We start from the raw sequence: 23,704 nt of genomic DNA on the forward strand, positions 1-23,704 counted from the left end.
ATCCACAGTATTGTGATTTTATCTTTGGGTTGGTGTGGAGGGGGGCAGGGGGTAGTTTCTTTCCGATGGTTAGAGTCCTATCTAGCACAAAGGAAGATGGTCGTGGTTGCAGGCCAATCATCTTAGCCCCAGGAACCACTGCAGGAGTTCCTCGGAGTAGTGTCCTAGGCCCAAGCATCTTCAGCTGCTTCATTAATGACATTCTGTCCAACAACAATTCAGAAGTGTGGATGCTCGCTGGCAATTGTGGTGTTCAGTACCATTTTGCTACTTCTCAGGCACTGAAGCAGTCTGCTCCATGTGCAGCAAGACCTGGACAGCATTTCAAGCTTGGGCTAACAAGTGGCAAGTAACATTTGTGCGACTGAAGTATTAGACAGTGACCATCTCCAACAACAGAGAATTCAACCATCTGCCTTTGCCATTCAATGGCATTATTACCTCTGAATCCTCACGATCAGCATCTTGAGAGTTATCGTTGACCAGAAGCTTAACTGGACCAGCCACATTAATACTGTGGTTACAAGAGTAGGTCAGAGGCTGGGAGTTTTTCAGCAAGTAACATACCTTCTGACTCCCCAAAAAGGCTTTCCAGCATCTATAAGGCACAAGTCAGGGGAAAGTGCTGGAATACTCTCCAAACACCTGGATGAGTGCAGCTCCGACAACACTCAAGAAGCTCAACACCATCTAGAACAAAGCAGCTCGGATGACCAGCACCACGTACACATTAAATAGTCACTCCCGCCACACGAGGCGCAGAGTGCTGGATATGTGTACTATCCAAGCAATGTATTGCAGCAATTGACCTAAGCCTCCTTTGACAGCACCTTCCAAACCTGCAACCTCTACAACCTCAAAGAGTGAGGGCAACAAATGCATGGGAACACCACCTTATGCAAACTCCCCCTCCAAAGTGCAACACAACGTCCTGACTTGGAACTATATCGCCGTGCCTTCAGTATGGCTGGGTCAAAAATATCAACTCCTAACTGCACTGTGGGTGCACATGGACCATATGGACTGCAGTGGTTCAAGCCTGAGGGGCAGTTAGGAATAGGCAATAAATGTTGGCCTTGCCAGTGACATTCGTATCCCATGAATTAATAAAAAATAAACTTCTCTGAAAGCAAAATGTCATAATCATTTTTTACAGTGATGGCATCCAGCTCTAACTTGTTGTCAACCACCTGGCTGAACTCCTCCACTGTCTCTTTGTTGTCACACTGCTTGTTTGACATCCAGTCCTGCATAAGCAGCAATTTCCTCCAGTTGAAAGCACCGATTCCATCCCTCTTCCTGGCCACTAACTTAGGCTGAACCAGACTACTAGCGACCTTAGCTTTAACACTGAGCTAAGTTTCCAAACCCACAACTGTTTCTCTTACAAGGACAGCCCACTCCACCTCCATCACCTTGCCTTTCTCCACCCCACCCCAGCTTACGTGCTACTGAGTACTTTGTTGCCTCTAGATTTTGAATATTGCAGTGCTTTCCTGGTCAACCTCTCATTTTTCAACATCCAGGAATTTACTCAGGTCCAAAACTCTGCTGCCCTTATCCTAACTTGCACTAAGTGCCATTCATCCATCCCCCTTGTGTTGGTTGACCTACATTGGCTGTGGTCCGCTGTGATTTGATTTTAACATTCTCATCCTTGTGTTTAAATTCCTCCATGGCCTTACCTCTGTCACCACCTCCAGCTTCACTCTCCTCCAACTTTTGCCTTTTGTGCCAGTGTGAATTTCTTACTTTCCACACCTTGTGTTCGTTCGTTCTCCCTCTCTCTCTCTCTCTTTCACTCTTTCGCTCTCTCATATCCTAGTTTCCCTCTCCCTATCAGACAAGAGATTTTATTACATCTGGCTATTTCATGGTCTTACAATTGTATTTTAGCCTACATTTACTTTAGTCAATACTACAAATTATTTTGAGAAGATTTATTTTCCTTGAGGTTTATTCTCAACCTGTGCAGCTGACAGTATGTCAAACTGGTTTTCTCTTACCTGTTAGTTAAAAGCAGTAGGCCCTAGCTATGGGATCAGTGGAATCTTGAATCCTTGTATTTTTTTTATGAAGGTCTTTTTGTTCATTTTTAAGTGCTACCTTGATGAAGCTGAACGGGCAAAACAACAGTACATGAAAGAACTACAGGAGTATCAACAAACTGAAGCTTACAAAATGAGCGCGATAGCTGTCCAGGAAAAGAAGTTGAGGAAAGGTAGCCCTGCTTTGTTTATTTTTATCACTAAATATAATGTACTAATTACAAAATATTTGATTTGTTTAAGAACTGGATTATGAGTAGCGCACTAAAAATAGATGTTTACTGATGTGTATCTTTTCATTGTACGTCAGATTGCAAAAGAAAAAAAACCTAAGGTACAGTAAGACACTGGTGGAAATTTTATGGATCAATGTTTTTCCATGATTGTGCGTTTCTCAATTAACTAGCATTCTGTGCCTTTTTTCAGAATCCACTCATTCACTGTCAAATGGCATGCATGCTGAGGTAAGAAATTTTAGAATTTATTTCTTTATTACAACAAATGGCTCAATTAGATTTTTTTAAAATGAGGTTCAGCCTTATTTCAAGCTGTTTTTCATCATCGTAGTTTCTGCTTATGATACCTTTTTTTTAAAAAAAAAGCCTTGAATGATTTTGAGACAGTACCGCGCCCTGTCAAGCAGGTTGTGTGCATTAAAATCTGCATTCAGTATTGACAACTGTCTCCATGTTGCAGCTTAGTTAAGTTGCTACAACATCTAGCTCTATCAATTGTACAGTAATTGACTGTATGCAGTATAGAAAACTGACTCCAGATGGCTCTATAACACAAGTCAATTTTGCCCAGAAACGAAGGGTCCAAACAAAAAAAAATGTCTGTGTTTCAACTAATATGCACAATTGTAACCTATCCTTATACAGAACACGCAGAACAGTGTCCTTGAAGTAAACTATAGCAGTAGCATTTGCTTACTACTGCTGAAGAGCGCATTTAATCAATGCAGTTAGGCCAGAAGTATAGAAAGACTGAAAAAGTGGTACGGGCTTCTATTTAAAATCTGTCTTGCATGGCAGTAGGAATCAGCTCTAGTAATGTGCAAAGCAATTCCAAATAAAATGGCTACTCGGCTAGCTTTCAGACTGAGAAACAAGACCTGTTATGTTAAGCATATTTTTGATTTTTTATAATAAAGAATCTCTTCTTTGAGTTAATTTGTCTGCTTTCTTCCCCCAGAAGAACGACAACGAGCAGCAAGGAAGAATGTCTATGTTTAATATTCCAATATTTACAGAAGAGTTTCTTGATCATAATAAAGGTAGGGAAGTTAATTAAGTCACCAATTTTTTTGGATTGCACATACGTGTTCAAATGCTTAAAGTAAAATGAAACAAAGTTGCACTTCTGTAGTGCCATGCATGTGAAAAAATGGCTTGATGTTTAAAGAAAAGGACACAGCCAAAATAAGAAGTGGTTAAAGAGGTTTTTATAGGTGGTTTTAATTGAGAAGCAGGAGTTGGAGGTGTTTAGAGATGGAATTCTGAAAAATTAGATTTCAATGGCTGAAGGCATAACCAGGAACAAAAGGGGTAGTATATATGAGGCCAAATTCGGACAGGCAGAGAATAGGGGAGGTGCAGTTGTAAAGACAAAGGAGTTAGATGAGGAGCAGCGGAGCAGTGAGGCACTCAAAGGATTTATACACAAGGGTACAAATATTAAATTTGAGGCATTAAAGAGAGCAAAAATCAATGTAAGGGCAGGCATGATGGGCAAGTATTACTTGTGGGATAGGATATGGGCAACAAAGTCTCAAGAAGCTGAAGTTGGAGGGTCAGAATCCAGCAGGAAAACATTGGAGTAATCAAGTGAGCAGGTAGTAAAGAGGTAAATGAGCATTTCAGGAGCAGATAGGCTAAGAGAGGCAATGGCAAGTGATGATGTGCAGATGGAAGTAAGCAGTCTTTGTGACAGAGAAGATATGTGGGTGTGTGCTCAACTTGGGGTTAAATAGGGCTCGGGTTGTGAATAGCAGAGACAGTGGCCAAGGAGGAGAATGAAGTGAAAGGTGTGAGTGCATCGTTTGATGGTTGCTTTGGCCCTGCCGATGTTTAGCTGGTGGAAGCTTTGGCCCATGTGAGGCGGAACAATCAGACAGAGACATCATGGTTTTGTGAGAGAGAAATTGTGTTTAATGTATTAGAGTTCTTTGAGGAAGTAACAAGTAGAGTGGATAAAGAGAAACTAGTAGATGTAGTGTATTTGCTTCCAAAATGCTTTTTGATATAGTGCCCCACAGAAGGTTACGGCACAAGATAAGAGCATACGGCTTTTGGGGATGATGTATTAGCCTGGAATAGAGTGTGGCAAATTAACAGGAAAAACAGTCAGGCTAAGTGGATCATTTTCAGATGGCAAACTGTAATTAGTAGAGTACTACAGGGATCAGTGCTGGGGCTTCAACTATTAATCTAGTTAATGACTTGGATGAAGGGACCAACTGTTTTGCGATCACATTTGCCCACGATACGAAGATAGGTGGGAGAATAATTGTGAGGAGGATGCAAAGCACCTGCAAAAGGATATAGATGGGTTAAGAAAGTGGGCAAAAATTTGACAGATGGAGTATCATGTGGGAAAGTGCGAGGTTGTAAATGAAAGAGGGACTGCAGAATGCTGTGGCACAGAGGAATCAGGGTGTCCTTGTATATGAATCACAAAGCATGCAGGTACAGCAAACAATTAAGAAGGCAAATGGAATGTTGCCTTTTTATTGCGCAGGGGATGGAGTATAAAATAGGGAAATCTTGCTGCAACAGTACAGGACATTGGTGGGACCACACCTAGAGTACTGTGTGCATTTTTGGTCACCTTACTTAAGCGGGGCATACTTGCATTGGAGGCAGTTCTGAGAAGATCCACTAGATTGATTCTTGGGATGAAGGGCTTTCTTATGAGAAAAGGATGAGCAGGCTGGACCATACTCTTGAGTTAAGAAGAATGAGAGGTTATGTTAATGAAATATAACGTTCTGAAGGGGCTCGATGGGTGGATACTGAGAATGCTTCCTGTCGTAGGTGAATTTGGAATTAGAGGGTACTGTTTCAAAATAAGGAGTCTGCAATTTAAGATTGAGTTGAGGAGATATTTTTCTCGAGGGCTGCTGGTGAATAGAATTCTCTCCCCCAGTCAGCAGTGGAGGCTGGGTTGGACAGATTTTTATTGACAAGGGAGTCCAGGATTATGGGGAACAGGCAGGAAAGGGGAGTTAAGGCCACATCAGATCAGTGATGAGCTTATTATCTGGCGGAGCAGGCTCGAGGCATCGAATAGCACACTCTTGCTCCTATTTCTTATGCTCTTGTATTGGAAAAGTGATCAGATGTCACTGAGACATTGGAGGTCCATGCAGCATACATGGGTCGTCTAGCAATTTGGTAAATGAGTTGCATTTGGACTTTAGTAGGACCTCTAGAAATCCATTGTACCTATGCCTAGGTTACCTGAACATCATGTTTTTAAATGAAATATTTATTTTACCTGCCTTCAATACACAATGCTCATAATGCTAGAAATGGAATTTCCCAGTTTTTTATTGGGTTGCTCACTCTGTTGACTTGGCTAAGTCTGTACACCTTTTGCCTCAGTACAAGCGAGTGCTAAACTCCTTCATATGAGATATTTTACTGAGGGCCCTGTCTTTGTGTTCCACTGGTTCAGGTAGGTGGTGACAATCTTGTGCCACTCGTTTGAAGAAGAGCAGGGCTTTCTCCTGATCTATGTTCTTCCCTCAATAAACTCCATCATTCATTTCATGATTGTTGGTGGGATCTTACATGGGCTGACCTATTTGCCTACATTTGAACACTCGCTGTACATGAGGGGCTTTGAGATGTTTGAGAGACTTAAGGTGCTACATAAGTGTAGATCGTTTATTTAAAATAATGTCCTTGGGATTGCGTAAGACCGTTTAACAAACCACATGTTTAATAGACAATCTCCATTGTGAAGGAATCCTTGAAAGCATGATATGCCTGGAGATCTTGATCTGTTGGAAGGTTCTTGTTCCTTGGCATGTTAAAGTGAATGTATCAGAAATCAAAACCTGACGCATGCAATGTTGACCAGGGTTCACATTGTTCAAGTAATATATTTGCAAGTCATTTTATAATCATTTTGTAAGCTGTTGAAAATGTATCTGTGTAAAATGTGTGCTTTATAAGTTTATGGTTCTGATAATTTAAATGTATTTATGAAATGGTATAATCAATAGTGTACTCCATGCAATTAAATTCAGAGATCTTGGTATTCAAAGACCAATGGGTCAGATGATTTTAGAACGTTGTCAGTAATTATGGATTACCATTGTGCTAGAAATTATAAAGGAAAAAGCTGCAAAGAAATGATTGCACACCAATCTTAAATGACATAGCAAGTGCTTATGTTCAGTGAAAAAAACCTGCTTAATAAGCCGAACAAAATTAGTTGAATTTTGGCACTATATAATTCACAGAATATTTAAGCAAAAAGGAAATCTTGTAATAAAGCGCCTGAAGCAAAAATAGATGATACTGGGAATGGTTACATTTTACCAATAATCCATTGTTAAAAATGAAAATTGAAACTTAAGTTAGTTCATTTTAGTAAAATTCTTGGGAAATGGGCAGAAAAAAACAGATACTCCAGTGATGGAAAGTTAGTGGATTGAGTGGCCTGCAAACTGATTAAAAATAAAACTGGTAGATGAAACAAAAGTACTTCTGGGTGAGGCAATATCACTACACCAAATAAGAAAGTCGCAGGAGTCCCAGAGAATCATAAGCTGCCCTCTCATTAGAGAGAACTGACAGGTGGTGAGTTTAACCTGAGGGTCACCACACCCCAGGCAAGGGGTGAGTTTGAGAAGGCCATGCATGACCTCAGCCAGTACAGGAATTGAACCCACGCTGTTGGACTCCAAGTATCGTAAGGGTAAAGCAGAAGAAAAAAGCAAGAAATAGTGCAAATTGGATAAAGAATGGGGAGAAAAGGTGCAGCCAAAAGAAGTCTGGAATGGATCAAGAATGAGAAAGCACAGATTTAAAGTGATTTGCAAAAAAAAAAAAGCAAATGCATCGTGATAAAAAAAACTTTTACACACAAGAAGTGGTTCGGGTCTGGAAGTGTGGTGGAGGCAGGTTCAATTGAGGTATTTAAGAGGGTATTAGATGATTATTTGAATAAAAACAAGATGCGGGGTATGGGGAAATGGCAGGGCAATGGCACTAGGACATAATGCTCAGTTGGAGAGCTGGTGCAGACACGATGGGCCGAATGGCCTCCTGTGCCATTAAGATTCTGTGATTCTGCTGTATCTACTCTAGAAGAGGCAAAAAAACGAGCTAGCACTCTGGTTCAGATTCCTTCAACCCTGCAGGAAATATGTTCCAGTAGACAGTCTCTACCTCCCACCCCTGCATAGATACTGCCTGACCAATGCTGTATCACCAATAGCCCCATCCCAAGAAAATAAGGGAGAAAGCTACAGTCTGATGTTGCTAAAGTCAACATTCAGACTGCTGTATTCTCAGTGGAGAAATGTTGTAACTGGTTAGGCCAAAGACTGGGTGCTCAGATTGGGAATGATGGGGGTGGATATTGAGGGAGGGGAGGAAATAAATTGATGAGCCACAGGGAATCGGATTCACATTTGCGGTCGAATGGCGGTGTTTGGTGAAAGTGTTCTTTGTCCCATTCTGTGTTGGTCTCCCTGATTTGTAAAGGAGACTACACTTGAGGAGCAAGTAAATTAAATACATGGAATTTGTTGAACCATTTTGTTTTGCAGCTCGAGAAGCAGAGTTGAGAAAGTTACGAAAGACTAATATTGAATATGAAGAGCAGAACGCAGTCTTGCAGAAGCACATTGATAACATGAGAAGTGCGAAAGAAAAACTGGAGGAGGAGCTGGCTGAAGAACAGAGCCAGAATGCAACTCTACACAAACATCTCGAGAATTTACGGCAGATGTTAACAACTAGCTTCAGTAATATTTCTCTACCAGGTCAGTGTGTCAAATATGTTATTGTGGTCAAGCAACCCATTTAATCATCTCTTATTTACACCGTGTGTAGAAAATATTGGATTGCTGGGGTTTCAGGGACCTCATTAGTTGTAAAGGCTGTTTTTGTTCAGCAACATCTAGGTGAACAGCTGCTGGATTCAAGGCCTGACACCCAGTGTTTTTTTTATTAAAAATGGTCAAAATCATTGTGTAGATCCTCAAAATGGATAATAGAGGATAAAGTAAATAAATTTACCTGAGCGGATTTTTTTAAAGCATACACAAGTCGTGAATTTGTACATGGATGATCTAGGTATTTAGGTATTTTAAGAAAATGTAATACAAAGGACAATGTTACTAAATTTTTGCAATAGAAACCCTTTTGCGAGACTAGCAGTATCTTCGTGGAATGCTAAAAGATTGTGTTCTGCAATTTTCCTCACTTGCTCCTTATAGTTTTTTTTGTGTGCAAATGTTTTCTGCTTGTCTTGATGTAGAATTTTCTTTCCCTGGATATCATCATCTTGAGTTCTCTGCCCGAAGTCAGGTCTGACCCACAGCCCCGTGATCTCCACCATGGGTAGGTCAAGGTGGCAGGTCCCGATTCCGCCTCAAGCGAAACGAGGATCGAATGTCATGCTGTTGGCAACAATCTGATCCACACTGGCCCCTTAAGGAGTTCAAGTTCCTGTGGCAGCACACACTTTTATATGCATGTTGTAGCCTGAAGCTATGATTAGCAATGGTAGGGGTCCCAATTTCTATCCATCACGTGACTGACCAGGAATCTTTCCTGCTCTTACCGCCTGCTATAAGTGCAGATTGGAAGGATTTTCAAATTGATGCGCAACCTGTTTGGTTGCATTATGAACGCACCTTCCTTGGCCATCAAGAACTGGAGTGGGACTTGAACCTGGAGCTTCAGGCTCAGAGGCAGGGGTGCCACACATAGTCATTATACCTCCTCTTCCCTGGATGTGGCTTTGTATTTTACATTCACTTTTGTTACACAGAATTAGTAATCTGGTTCTAATACATGATCCTAATCCAGCCATAATGCTTCTGTTAGCTTTATGCTATTTTGTTGGTGCTTAAAATTGGTAAAGGAACATCTTGCAAATAAGGTGATTGAATTTGATGTTAGGTTTAAAAGGGAAGAGGGAGAGTCATAAACCAAGGCTTTAGATTTAATTAAGTCAAACTTCAAAGAGATCAAAAATTAATTGGCCACAGTAAACTGGGTTGAACTGTTAATGAGTAAATTAGTCATTGAGTGTATTTAAAACAGAGATTGATAGATTTCTAGATATTAAAGATATCAAGCGATAGGGGGATAGTGTGGTAAAATGGCATTGAGGTAAAAGATCGGCCATGATCTAGTTGAATGGCAGTGCAGGCTGAAGGGGCTGAATGGCCAATTCCTCCTATTTCCTAGGTTCCTATGTTCCTAAACCTACAGACAAACAGAGGGAAGTATTCAAGGTGGTATTTGGTAGAATACATAACCTTAGATCACAGTTGCACGTGTTGGGCCAATTAGTTTAACATCTATCATAAGAAATTGCTAGAATCCATTATTGAGGAGATTATAGCAGAATACTTAGGAAATCATAATGGGATCAGGCAGAGTCAACATGGTTTTGTGAAAGGAAAATCCTGTTTAATTTATTGGAGTTCTTTTAGGAAGTAACAAGCAAGGTGGATAAAGGGGAACCTGCAGATTTGGATTTCCAAAAGGCATATGATAAGGCCCAAAGTTTCCTGCTTTCTGTCTGCTTCCTTTCTTGGATGAAGATGTTACATCTGCTATTTTCCAATCTGCTGGGACCCTTTCAGAATCTAAGGAATTTTGGAAGGTTATAACCAATGCTTCTACTATCTCAGCAGCCACTTCTATTAAGACCCTATGGTGCATGCCACCAGGCCCAGCCTTGTCAGTCTTTAGATCTAAAAAAAAATTTCACAGTTCCTTTTTGCTGGTGATGGTAGCTGTTTTAAGTTCCTCTCTCCCTTTCACCTCTTGATTTTCAAGCATCTTTGGGAAGTTTTCTAAGTCTTCTACAGTGAAGACAGACACACACTATCAATTCAACGCTTCCACCATTTTCTTGTTTTCCATTATCAATTTCCCAGACTTGCTCTCTAGAAGACCAACACTTTACTTAGTTACTCATTTACTACTTAAACATTAGAAACTCTTACTATCTGTTTTTGTATTTCTATCTAACTTTCTCTCATACCTTACTTTTTTCCCTCTTTATTTTATTTTTAGTCATTTTTTGTTGGCTCTTAAAATCTGTCTAATCTCCTAATTTACTATTAATCTTTGCCGATTTGTACAGTATTTCTTTCAATTTGATATTATCCTTAACTTCCTTATTTAGCCATTGATCATGCATCCTTCTCGAAGAGTCTTTCTTTCTCACTGGAAGAAGATGAGACTTGGCCTGAAGATGATGGCTGTGCTCTTGCCAGTCTTAAATTGGAGGAAACTTGATTCAACTGAGACTAGATGTAGGCAAGCAATCTGACAATAATAGGCGGGAATGTGGTGATGAGGTAGAGCTGGATGTCATCAGTGTACATGCAAACAGTAAAATGTTAACTATTAGGGCACACTCATTTTGAAACCAATGGCAATGATCATTTTCCTGCATTTAAGTCAGTTTTCATGCCACTGCTTGGACTTGAGAGCAATGAAACTAGAGATCTGACGGTGATGTAACTTGTAGACTTATATGTGAGGAAGGATATTTGAGGCAATGAGAAGCTTGATTTCCCAGGTTGTAAGAGTCTTTGCAGAGCACAGTACAGTTCACATACACATTATTGCCTATTGGCCAAATTAGCATGTAATGGCAAACAATCTAAGTAATTTGGATCTTTCTCCTAATCAATCCAAAGCTGTGGACTTTGTGAGATATATTCATGTCTCCTAAATCCAAGAAAAATACTGATCACAGTCCATCACTATTATGCCATAGAAATTCTGCCCTTAATGAGAACATAAGCCATATATGACCCAACACAATGATGGAGTTACCTGAAATTAAAAACTTGCACAAATAAATACTTGTTTTAATTATTTATCAGATGTTTAAAACAATAATTTTCACAAGGAAAGCAACATATAAACATATAATTTCTAATTGGAGATCAAAAATATCTTAGCAAGAAAACAGAATTATTTGTCTCTCTTTAAATGTTATCCACAGAACTAAATTTAAGTGGTATGTTTCTAACTACTGCAGCCAAAGATGTGAGGCAGTAATTAAATTAGCAGCAATTACTTGTCTTTTGATTAGTAGTAAATTAGCTTTTCCTCTAAAAACACTTGTACAACAAGCAGCTATAAACAAGATTGTTTATCTTTCCTTTAATATCTTTCTATTCTCAATCACAGCTCTGAAGTTGATCTCTAGATTAACCTTTTACATGCAGAATTCCACTGCCCCAAAACTCTTTTCCTACAATGGCTTATCTTTTTTGTCATGAAATTAAGTTAAATTTTGGGTGTAAATAACAGATGTTCAGGAATCCAGTGCAGTTTGTCAAATTTGGATTATCTAGTGGCCTGATAATAGTACAAGTAATAATGTAGACAAGTTTTTAAATCAGTCTTTCCCATTTTCAACCTCTCTATTTTGCTATAATTCTTTTAAAACCAGCTTGATGAAGAAATTGCCTTAATTTATTCACTTCAGTTTCATTTTGTATTAGATTTTGGGCAAAAGACAGTTTTTACAGTAGCCCCTTGAATTCAAAGATAAAACATAGCATTAGCTGTGGGATTAGCACATTGTTTGCTTCATATTTGCTGCTACACTTGCTGTGGCTATCCTAACTAGAGAGGCAGGAAACTTTGAAATAAGTGATTGATGCAATAGGTGCAGCAAATGGTTGAGTTTGCTATCTCCATTGCAAGAAAACCTAGGCCATGGTATTAAGCTTAAAAAAAAGGCTTGCATAAATACCAGGGAAAGTGGAACTCCAGTGAACTGGGTGAACTACAAAAAGCAACAATGGTTTACAAGGAGTGCAAAAATGAATTATGAGGTGTGGTGGGGGGAAATTGACATCCAAGACTGTCAAAGTTTTTACAGCATAAGCTTTTATAGCAATATTACAAGAGACTAATGAAGGGGAGCATGGGCCCGTTGAAGAAAGAAAGACTTGTATAGCTTTATTTATGACTTCCAGATGTTTCAAAGTGTTCTACAGCCACTGAAGTATTTTTTGAAGCATAATCATTGTTGTAACCTAGCAGCCAATTTGTGTACAGCAAATTCTTACATGGTAATGTGATAATGACCAGATAATCTGCTTATGTGATGTTTATTGAGATATGAATATTGGCCAGAACACTGGGGATAACTCCTCAGCTCTTCTTCGCAGTAGTGCTATGGAAACCTTTACATCCACCTGAGAAGACATATGGAACCTTAGTTTAACGTCTGATCTGAAAGATGGCACCTCTGATAGTGCATTCTCCCTCAATATTGCATGGAGTGTTAGTTTTGATTGTTGTGCTCAAGCCCTGGAGTGGGACTTGAACTTACAACCTTCTGCCTCAGAGATATGAGTGCTATCAGTCTGGAGGTGAGACTGTGATGGGCACTAAGGAAATGGCAGAGTTGTTAACTGAGTAACTTGCATCCCTGTTCATACTGGAGAAAGAGGACAAAACACCAGCAGTGAGAGGGAACCTAAATGTATGTCAAGGAAGAGCCTTGTGGATTGAATGTATATTAAAGGAATGGTAGTGAAAATAATGGCACTTAAGATATACAATTCTCTAGGACCTAAGATAACTTCCGCCTCAAAATATGAAGATGTATTAGTTAGAATTTTCCAAATCGCTAGATTTATGAATTGTGTCTTGGATTCAAACATGGAAAATGTACCTTCATTAACAAGGTAATTATAGATCTGTCAGTTTAACATCAGTTGCGAGGAAGTTACTGCAATCCGTTATCAGCAGTAGATTAACTGAGCATTTGGACATATGAACTGATCAGAGTTAGGGCGGATTTGCAGGGAGTGAGCCCTAACAACATCCTGGCAGAAGTATTGAATTCTCGTGCTCCAGGACTTGCCATGCTCCTAGCTAAGCTGTTCCAGTATTTCTGTAACACTGGCATCTAACTGACAGTATGGAAAATTGCCCAGGTATGTCCTGTCCACAAAAAGCAGGAAAAATTCAGTTTGGCCAATTAACCCCCATCAGTCTACTCGCAATCGTCAACAAAGTGATGGAAGCTGTTGTTGATAGTGCTGTCAAGTGGCAATTAAGTCACAATAACTGAATCATTGATGCTCAGTTTGAGTTCTGTCAGGGCTACTCTGCTTCTGACTTAATGGAACCTTGGTCCAAACATGGGCATAAGTGCTGAACTCAAGAGGTGAGGCGAGAGTGACTGCCCTTGACATCAAAGGCATCAATCAGCCCTAGCAAATTTGAAGTCAGTTGGAATTGTGACTGATTGAAGTTATACCTAGCACAAAGGGAGGTTCTGGTTGTTGGAGGCCAAACATCTCAGCCCCAGGACATCATTGCAGGAGTTTCTCAGTGGGTCCAAACATCTTCAGCTACATTATCAATGATTATAAGGTCAGAGGTAGCAATTTTTGTTGATGATTTCACAGTGTTCAGTACCATTTGCGACTCCTTAGATACTGAAGCAGTCCATACCATCATGTAGCAAGACCGAGACAACATTCAGATTTGGGCTGATAACGTTTGCACCACACAAGCGTCAGGCAATGACAACCTCCAACAAAGAATCTAATAAAATTTCCCATGACATTCAATGACATTACCATCATTGAATCACCCACTATCAATATCCTGCGGCTTACCATTGACCAAAATATTAACCGGACCAACCATATAAATATTGTGGCTATAAGAGCAGGTTAACGGCTGAGAGTTCTCCAGTAAGTAACTTGCCTCCTGACTCCCCAAAGCCTGTCCACCATCTACAAAGCACAAGTCAGGCATGTGTTGGAATCCTCTCCAGTTGCCTGGATAAGTGCAGCTACACCATCACTCAAGAGGCTTAATAATGCCCAGGACAAAGAAGCCCACTTGATTGGCACCCCATCCACCACCTTAAGCATTCACTCACTATACTACCAATGCACAGTGGCAGCAGTGTGTACCATCTACAAGATGCACTGCAGCAGCTCACCAAAGCCACTTCGACAGTACCTTCCAAACCCATGATCCCTTAGCATCTAGAAAGACAAGGGCAGCAGCTGTTTGGGAACACCACCGCCTGTAAGTTGCCCTCCAAACCAGACAGTATTCTTACTTGGAACTATATCCCCGTTCCTTCACTGTTGCTAGGTAAAAATCCTGGAGTTCTCTTCTGATCCGCACTATGGGTGTGCCTACCTGAGATGAACTGCAATGGTTCAAGAAGGTGGTTCATCAACACCTTTCTGAAGGGCTTTTATGTATGGGCAGCAAACACTGGCCTTGCAAAAACACTCATACCCCATGAAAGAATAAAAAAAAATTGGAGGAGACATTTTGACTTCACTTGGTAATTGGAAGCTAGGAGACTGAGAGTAGGGGTAAATGTGATATTTGCTGATTGGCAGGATGTGACAAATGGTATTCCCCAGTGATCTGCTTTTGGACCTTGTCTTTCCCCATTTATATTACTGGCGTGGATAATGGAATGGCGAGTTGTAGATCCAGGTTTGTAAATGACACTAAGTTAAGAGGAATAGCAAGTAGTGTAGATGGGAGCAAGAAGTTACAAAGGATATAGACGGACTTGCCTGAACTCCATCTGTCACAGCTTTGCCCAATTGGGGAAAATGTAAGATCATCCACTTTGGCTGCAAGAAAAATAAATTAAACTATCCTTAATGGTAAACATGAGGAAAGCGACTTAGGTGTCCATGTACACAAATCACTAACCGTCAGTGTAGCTATAAAAAGTAATTAAAAAGGCAAATGGCATGTTGGCTTTTATTACAAGGGAGTTAGATATGAAAGTGAATAAATGAAGCTTCAGTGTTTCAGAGCGTTTACTTTTTGGACCCCAAACCGCATGAAAGAAATTGCCCTTGGAGGCGATACAGTGCAGATTCAACAGGAGTATATCAGGACTTCAAGGATTAATCTAAGAGACGTGCTTTATAAACCTAGTTTATACAGTACCCTTGAGATTAGAAGGTTGAGGGATGATGTAATTGACGTCTTTCAAATTATTAAATGGAGTAGATAGAGGAACTATTTCCTGTGGTGGCTGAATCCAGAGCAAGGGAGATTCAAAAATATAAACTAGACCAGAAATGTTGTGCATAACAAGTTTTGTGATGGCTCATGTCCTGGTTTACCTAGTAATGCTCCAGACTGACTCCTGAGCTGGTCAAAGGCTGGTAGATGTAAATCTACATTAGGCAGTTCTTGGTTGCAGAGCTGTCTGTCAAATGATTCCCCCTTCTCCCTCCTTAAGAACCTTGACCCAGGACGAAAGAGAGTTTCCCTTTCTGGGAAGTTAATTAATCCATGTGAAAACACTTTGGATGATCTGTGGGATGGGTTCCCATCTGAAAACTTCAGCAATGCTAAACATCTACATAAGAACGTCATCATGAATGATACTACTTCTCTGCCCCATCTTGATGTATGAATCAACCAGATTGGGCAATTTTCTACAACTAAGCCTAATTTTAGCTGTGTATACCTTGATCAGCAGATAGCAGTCAATAAATATAATCTCTCAAAAACAAATGGTCACTTTTCATCACAATTTTCAAGGAATGCATTATATGTGAAGCAGTTACCAGATACTGCTATCATAATCCTGAAGAATTGTGCTATTCTACCAATTTTGATCAAAAACTACAGTATTCAATTTGACTGAATGTTCTTATATATTAACAAGCCCCTCATTAATGAGCACGAGCATGTAAATAATGAGGATTAATTGACAACAGCATCTGGGAAATACAAAAGCAAAATGCCATGACTGATGGAAATCTGAAATGTTTCATATTCGAGTTCAGAATAACTCATATTCAGATTGTAAACAAAAACAGAATTACCTGGAAAAACTCTGCAGGTCTGGCAGCATCGGCGGAGAAGAAAAGAGTTGACGTTTCGAGTCCTCATGACCCTTCGACAGAACTTGAGTTCGAGTCCAAGAAAGAGTTGAAATATAAGCTGGTTTAAGGTGTGTGTGTGGGGGGCAGAGAGAGAGAGAGAGGTGGAGGGGGCAGGGTGTGGTTGTAGGGACAAACAAGCAGTGATAGAAGCAGATCATCAAAAGATGTCAACAACAATAGTACAAAAGAACACAGGTGTTAAAGTTGGTGATATTATCTAAACGAATGTGCTAATTAAGAATGGATGGTAGGGCACTCAAGGTATAGCTCTAGTGGGGGTGTTTTTTTTTAAATAATGGAAATAGGTGGGAAAAGGAAAATCTTTATAATTTATTGGAAAAAAAAGAAAAGGAAGGGGGAAACAGAAAGGGGGTGGGGATGGGGGAGGGAGCTCATGACCTTAAGTTGTTGAATTCAATATTCAGTCCAGAAGGCTGTAAAGTGCCTAATCGGAAGATGAGGTGTTGTTCCTCCAGTTTGCGTTGGGCTTCACTGGAACAATGCAGCAAGCCAAGGACAGACATGTGGGCAAGAGAGCAGGGTGGAGTGTTAAAATGGCAAGCGACAGGGAGGTTTGGGTCATTCTTGCAGACAGACCGCAGGTGTTCTGCAAAACGGTCGCCCAGTTTACGTTTGGTCTCTCCAATGTAGAGGAGACCACATTGGGAGCAACGAATGCAGTAGACTAAATTGGGGGAAATGTAAGTGAAATGCTGCTTCACTTGAAAGGAGTGTTTGGGTCCTTGGACGGTGAGGAGAGAGGAAGTGAAGGGGCAGGTGTTGCATCTTTTGCGTGGGCATGGGGTGGTGCCATAGGAGGGGGTTGAGGAGTAGTGGGTGATGGAGGAGTGGACCAGGGTCTCCTGGGGGAGCGATCCCTACGGAATGCCGATTGGGGGGGTGAAGGGAAGATGTGTTTGGTGGTGGCATCATGCTGGAGTTGGTGGAAATGGCGGAGGATGATCCTTTGAATGCGGAGGCTGGTGGGGTGATAAGTGAGGACAAGGGGGACCCTATCATGTTTCTGGGAGGGAGGAGAAGGCGTGAGGGCGGATGCGCGGGAGATGGGCCGGACACGGTTGAGGGCCCTGTCAACGACCGTGGGTGGAAAACCTCGGTTAAGGAAGAAGGAGGACATGTCAGAGGAACTGTTTTTGAAGGTAGCATCATCGGAACAGATGCGATGGAGGCGAAGGAACTGAGAAAATGGGATGGAGTCCTTACAGGAAGCGGGGTGTGAGGAGCTGTAGTCGAGATAGCTGTGGGAGTCGGTGGGTTTGTAATGGATATTGATGGACAGTCTATCACTAGAGATTGAGACAGAGAGGTCAAGGAAGGGAAGGGAAATGTCAGAGATGGACCACGTGAAAATGATGGAGGGGTGGAGATTGGAAGCAAACTTAATAAATTTTTCCAAGTCCCGACGAGAGCATGAAGCGGCACCGAAGTAATCATCGATGTACCGGAGAAAGAGTTGTGGAAGGGGGCCGGAGTAGGACGGCAACAAGGAATGTTCCACATACCCCATAAAGAGACAGGCATAGCTGGGGCCCATGCGGGTACCCATAGCCACACCTTTTATTTGGAGGAAGTGAGCGGAGTTGAAGGAGAAATTGTTCAGCGTGAGAACAAGTTCAGCCAGACGGAGGAGAGTAGTGGTGGATGGGGATTGTTCGGGCCTCTGTTCGAGGAAGAAGCTAAGGGCCCTCAGACCATCCTGGTGGGGGATGGAGGTGTAGAGGGATTGGACGTCCATGATGAAGAGGAAGTGGTTGGGGCCAGGGAACTGGAAATTGTTGATGTGATGTAAGGTGTCAGGAATCACGGATGTAGGTGGGAAGGGACTGGACAAGGGGAAGAGAGAAGGGAGTCAAGATAACGAGAAATGAGTTCTGTGGGGCAGGAGCAAGCTGAGACGATCGGTCTACCGGGGCAGTTCTGTTTGTGGATTTTGGGTAGGAGATAGAAGCGGGCCGTCCGAGGTTAGGCGACTATCAGGTTGGAAGCTGTGGGAGGGAGATCCCCAGAGGAGATGAGGTCACTGACAGTCCTGGAAACAATGGCTTGATGTTCAGTGGTGGGGTCATGGTCCAGGGAGAGGTAGGAGGAAGTGTCTGCGAGTTGACGCTCAGCCTCCATGAGTTAGAGATCAGTGCGCCAGACAACAACAGCACCACCCTTGTCAGCGGGTTTGATGACAAATGCTGCCAGACCTGCTGAGTTTTTCCAGGTAATTCTGTTTTTGTTTTTGTTTTGGATTTCCAGCATCCGCAGTTTTTTTGTTTTTATCATATTCAGATTGTGTTTGATTCAAATTCGCATTTAGAATGATTCAGAATGAATCATACAAGCATAAGAATTAGGAGCATGGCTAGGCCACTCGGCTCCTCGAGCCTGCTCTGCCATTCAATAAGATCATGGCTGATCTGAATGTAACCTCAACCCCCAATAACCTTTCTTCCCCTTGTTATCAAGAATCTATCCAGTTCTGCCTTAAAAATATTCAAAGACTCTGCTTCCACCACCTTTTGAGGAAGAGAGTTCCAAAAATTCTCAACTCAGAGAAAATTTCTCACCACCTCTGTCTTAAATGAGTGACCCCTTATTTTTAAACAGTGACCCCTAGTTCTAGATTCTCCTGCAAGAGGAAACATCCTCTCCACATCCATCATGTCAAGACCCCTCAGGATCTTAAAGGTTTCAAGTAAGTCACCTCTTACTCTTCTAAATTCCAGTGGATACAAGCCTAACCTGTCCAGCCTTTCCTCATTGGACAACCCGCCCATTCCTGGTATTAGTCTAGTAAACCTTCTCTGAACTGCTAATGCATTTACATTTTTCTTTAAATAAGGAAACCAGTACCGTACACACTACTCCAGATGTGGTCTCACCAATGCCCTGTACAGCTGAAGCATAACCTCCTGACTTTTGTAATCAGTTTCCCCTCATAATAAATGATAACATCCATTTAGCTTTCTTAATTACCTGCTGTACCTGCATACTAACCTTTTGTGATTCATGCACTAGGACACCCAGATCCCTCTGAATTTCAGAGCTCTGCAATCTCTCACTATTTAAATAATAAGCTTTCTTATTCTCCTGCCAAAATGAACGATTTCACATTTGCCCACATTATACTCCATGTGCAAGATCTTTGCCCACTCACTTAACCTATCCATGTCACTTTGTAGCCTCCTTACGCCCTCTTCATAATTTACTTTCCTATCTATCTTTGTGTCGTCAGCAAATTTAGCAACCATTCCTTCGGCCCATTCAAGTCATTTATATAAATTGTAAAAAGTTGAGGCCCCAGCACTGATCCCTGTAGCACACCAGTCGTCACATCCTGCCAACCAGAAAAAGACCCATTTATGCCAACTCTCTGCCCCCTGTTAGCTAGCCAATCTTCTATCCATGCCGATATGTTATCCCCTCCCTACACCATGAGCTTTTATTTTCTGCAATAACCTTTAATGTGGCACTATATCAAATGCCTTCTGGAAACCTAACTACAGTACATCCACAGGTTCCCGTTTGTCCATAGCACATGTGACTCCTTCAAAGAACTCCAATAAATTGGTTAAACATGATTTCCCTTTCACAAGTTGACTGCCTGATTGCCTTGAACTTTTCTAAGTGTCCTGCTATAACATCTTTAATAATAGCTTCTAACACTTTCCTTATGACAGAGGTTAGGCTAACTTAAACATAACTTAGGTTACGGTTTCTGCTTTCTATTTCCCTTCCTTTTTGAATAAAGGAGTTATATTTGCTATTTTCCAATCTAATGGAACCTTTCCTGAATCTAGGGAATTTTGGAAAATTAAAACCAGTGCATCAACTATCTCACTAGCCACTTCTTTCAAGACCTTAGGGTGAAGTCCATCCGATCCTGGGGATTTGTCAGCCTGCAGCCCCAACAATTTGCTCAATACCACTTCCCTGGTGACCGTAATTTTCCCCGGGTTCCTCCCCCGCTTCCACTTCCTAACTTACAGCTATTTCCAGGATGTTACTTGTGTCCTCTATAGTGAAGACCGAAGCAAAATACCTGTTTAATACATCCGCTATCTCCCTATTTTCCTTTATCAATTTCTCTATAGGACTAATGCTCACTTTGTTAACTCTTATTTAAATATCTATAGAAACTCTTACTATCTGTCTTTGTCACTAGCTAGCTTTCTCTCATAGTCTTAATTTTTCCCTTCTTATTAATCTTTTTGTTATTCTTTGCTGTTCTTTTTACTCATTCCAATCTTTTGACCTGCCACCCATCCTTGCATAATTATGTGCTTTTTCTTTAAATTTGATACATTCTTTAATATTTTTAGTTAACTGTGGATGGTGGGTTCTCCCCTTGGAATTTTTCTTTCTCGTTGGAATGTATATATTCTGTGTATCTGAAATATCTCTTTAAATGCCTGCCACTGAACCTCTATTGACATATCCCTTAACCTCATTTTCCAGTTCACTTTAGCTAGCTCTGCTTACATGCCCTTAAGTTTAAAATACTAGTCTTGGACGCACTTGTTTCTCCCTCAAAATGAATGTAAAATTCAGTCATATGATCACTGCTACCTAGTGGTGCCTTCTGTAGGAGTTCATCAATTAATCCTATCTCGTTGCATAATAACAGGCCTCGTATAGACTGCTCTCTGGCTGCAGAACGTGCTGTTCTAAGAAACTATCTCAAAAAACTTTCTATGAACCCCTCATATAGGCTATCTTTGCCTGTCTGACCTTTCCAGTCTATATGTAGATTAAAATCTCCCATGATTATTTCTGTACCTTTCTGGCAAGTGCCCTGATCTCTTGCTTTTATACTCTGTCCTATTGTGTAGTTACAATTAGGGGGCCTGTACACCACTCCCACATGTGAATTCTTGCCTCCTTCATTCCGCATCTCAACCCAAACCTCTTTTACATCCTGGTTTCCTGAACTTGGGTCATCCCTCTTTAATGTGCTAATACCATCATGAATTAACAGAGCCACCCCTCCACCTTTTCCTAAATTCCTGTCCTTCTTAAAGGTCACATAGCTTTCAATATTCAGGTCCCAATCTATGTCATCCAGTAGCCATTTCTCTGCAGTGGCTTTCAAACGTAGTTATTTTTTTCTATTTGCACTATCAGTTCATCTGCTTTGTTTTGAATGCTATGTGTGCTTATATACCAGAGCCTTTAGTTTTGTCCTTTTATTATTTGTGTAACACCTAGCCTTATCTGCTGATTTATTGTTAGATTTGTACTCTATCCCTTCCTGTCACAGCCTGTTTATCATTTCCCATATTAATAACTGTCTCACCTGCCTTGTCCCTACTCTTTGACTTACCACATCTTCCCAAATTTGAAACCTTGTCCCCACTACTCAGTTTAAAACCTTCTCTACTTCCCTAGCTCGCGAGTACATCAGCCCCAGCACGGTTCAGGTATAGAATGCCCCAACAGTACAGATCTCACTTTCCCTAATACTGGTGCCAGTGCCTCACAAACTGGAACCCATTTCTCCCACACCAGTCTTTGCGCCACGCATTCACCTCTCTGATCTTATTTATCCTATGCCAATTTGCATGTGGCTCAGATAATCCAAAATTTATTATCTTTGACGTTCTGCTTCTTAATTTGGTGCCTAGTTCATCATCCTGGAAATACACTGCAGGCCTGGCAGCATCAGTGGAGAGAGAGAACGAAACAGTTAAAGTTTCAATTTGATGACCTTTCATCAGAATTTGGATGACTTAGAGATGTAATAGATTTTAAGGAAATGAAGCTGGGTCGTGTGGAGACAGAATGGGAAAATGAACAAAAGAGAATGTCTGTGATCCAGTAGAATGTAGGAGAGATTAAGTGACAAAGTAGATGATGATACAAGGCCAAAGAAATGGCTGCCAGACCTGCTGAGTATTTCCAGCGTCTTCTGTTCTTAAGTCTGGGCAATACTTAGACTGGTCAAGAGAAATAAACTTTTTCTTGTTTTTAAGGTAAATGCGGCAGATAAAGGCATCTATACCATCTTTCAAGAGTCATTATAAGCATTTGTGTGTTTTTCAATTGCAATACAGTCCAACATGACTTTTGCTTTTTGTCTTTCCTCAATCCTTAGGTAGTGGAGAAAATGTGACATTAGACACAGTTGACTGCTTTATGTCTAAACTCCACAGTATTATAGATGAGGACCCTCAACAGAATGAGAAGCTTGTGAGAAAGGTGCAAGAGATAATAAGCAGTCTGGGCAACAGGTAAATATATCTAGGCAGGGACAGCAAAACTTTAATCAATTAGTTGCTGTCCAGATTTATTCATTTTCCACAGGACTGTCAATTGTGTTGGAGTTGTTAATTCTTTACATTTTTTTTTCTACTTTTTTCTCTTCTTGGGTATGGTTCGGAAGCATGCTGTTTTAATTTTTATGTACTGTTAATATGATTCCATACCTTTCTGCTAAACCATTTTGTAACATAAAGAGTTAGAAATTTACAATAGAAGTTATTGTACCTGTTTTTTCATCAGAAGCAATTTAGAATATTGCCAAAGCTGCTAATTACCCTCTTTATTCAGAGTTCAAACTATATCTCTCGAACTGTGCAGCCTGAGGAAAAAATCAATTCTCATAACTTTGATTGTGGAATTATTCTACGAGTCACTCATAAAAAGCAAGAGATTGTGTATTAGGTATTAATTTGAGATCAGTATGAATTTAAATTAGAATAAACACTGAATCCTCGTGGGGAATGTAGTGAAGGGTATTTAAAATGGCATCGGTGTTAAAGTAAGTTGCGGTGTTTGCGTGTTTACTATTTATTCAGCGCTCAAGTTCCCATTACTAAAGTGAAATATTTCCTGAAGTAATGAAGAGCTTGAAAGAATGATAACCATTCATGCATTATGAAAAAACAGAGGTATATCTGATGAAAGAATAACATGGATAAAATTAAAAGATAGTGTTAGATTTTCAGATTTGATAGTCGTCCTTTGTAGCAACTCACTGTACCATGAAGTTATTTAATGTGGCTGCATAATGTGGTCCCTAACTCTCTGGATGATGATGATGATTTAGTTGACCTAGGCAGAATCCTAATCTCCACGGGTGTTTTCAATTCCGTTTTGATTAAGGGTTTGATGTGCTGTTCTAAAAGAGGTATGAAAACATAAATTTAAGTTAAGCTAAAAAAAAATTAAAGTTGAGGAATGCAATTTGGCTTATCCAGCTCATCCTTCTTCTGAGAAATTTTTGGTTAGCTGATAATATCTAGCTGTGCTTCTTGAATAGCTTCATTTTTGATGCAGATGATTGCTGCTATTAGTCACTGTTTGTGCTTTGAAATTCTGAACTTTCTGCCTTTTTCCTGTGGTTTGATTTGAAATATTATACTAGATGAACGCTTTCTATTCCACTTTGTATCTTGCATAAGGGTCCCTTGAGGACAATGCCAAACATGATAGGATAAGTGCTGTATCTAAAACATCAGACTGTCGGAGTTTTCTGTCCTCTGCCATAACTCGGAATTAAGAATGTCTTGATCTAAGTTAG

General features: G+C 40.6%; 1 protein-coding gene across 4 annotated transcripts in view; it reads left to right on the top strand.

Annotated features, from left to right (window-relative positions):
• LOC121277420 (SWI/SNF-related matrix-associated actin-dependent regulator of chromatin subfamily E member 1-related-like) overlaps positions 1-23,704 on the top strand; it is a 49,223-nt gene that overhangs the window by 19,932 nt on the left and 5,587 nt on the right. For 3 of the 4 annotated variants that reach the window (XM_041186857.1, XM_041186859.1, XM_041186858.1), the window contains exons 5-9: positions 2,101-2,221; positions 2,475-2,512; positions 3,243-3,324; positions 7,834-8,049; positions 22,277-22,412. In XM_041186857.1, coding sequence (XP_041042791.1) covers positions 2,101-2,221; positions 2,475-2,512; positions 3,243-3,324; positions 7,834-8,049; positions 22,277-22,412 — 593 coding nt within the window. The remainder of the gene's footprint in view (positions 1-2,100; positions 2,222-2,474; positions 2,513-3,242; positions 3,325-7,833; positions 8,050-22,276; positions 22,413-23,704) is intronic. The other variant, XM_041186860.1, reaches the window with a different exon arrangement.

This window comes from Carcharodon carcharias, chromosome 4 (assembly GCF_017639515.1).
Source record: "Carcharodon carcharias isolate sCarCar2 chromosome 4, sCarCar2.pri, whole genome shotgun sequence".
Taxonomy (NCBI): Eukaryota; Metazoa; Chordata; class Chondrichthyes; order Lamniformes; family Lamnidae; genus Carcharodon; species Carcharodon carcharias.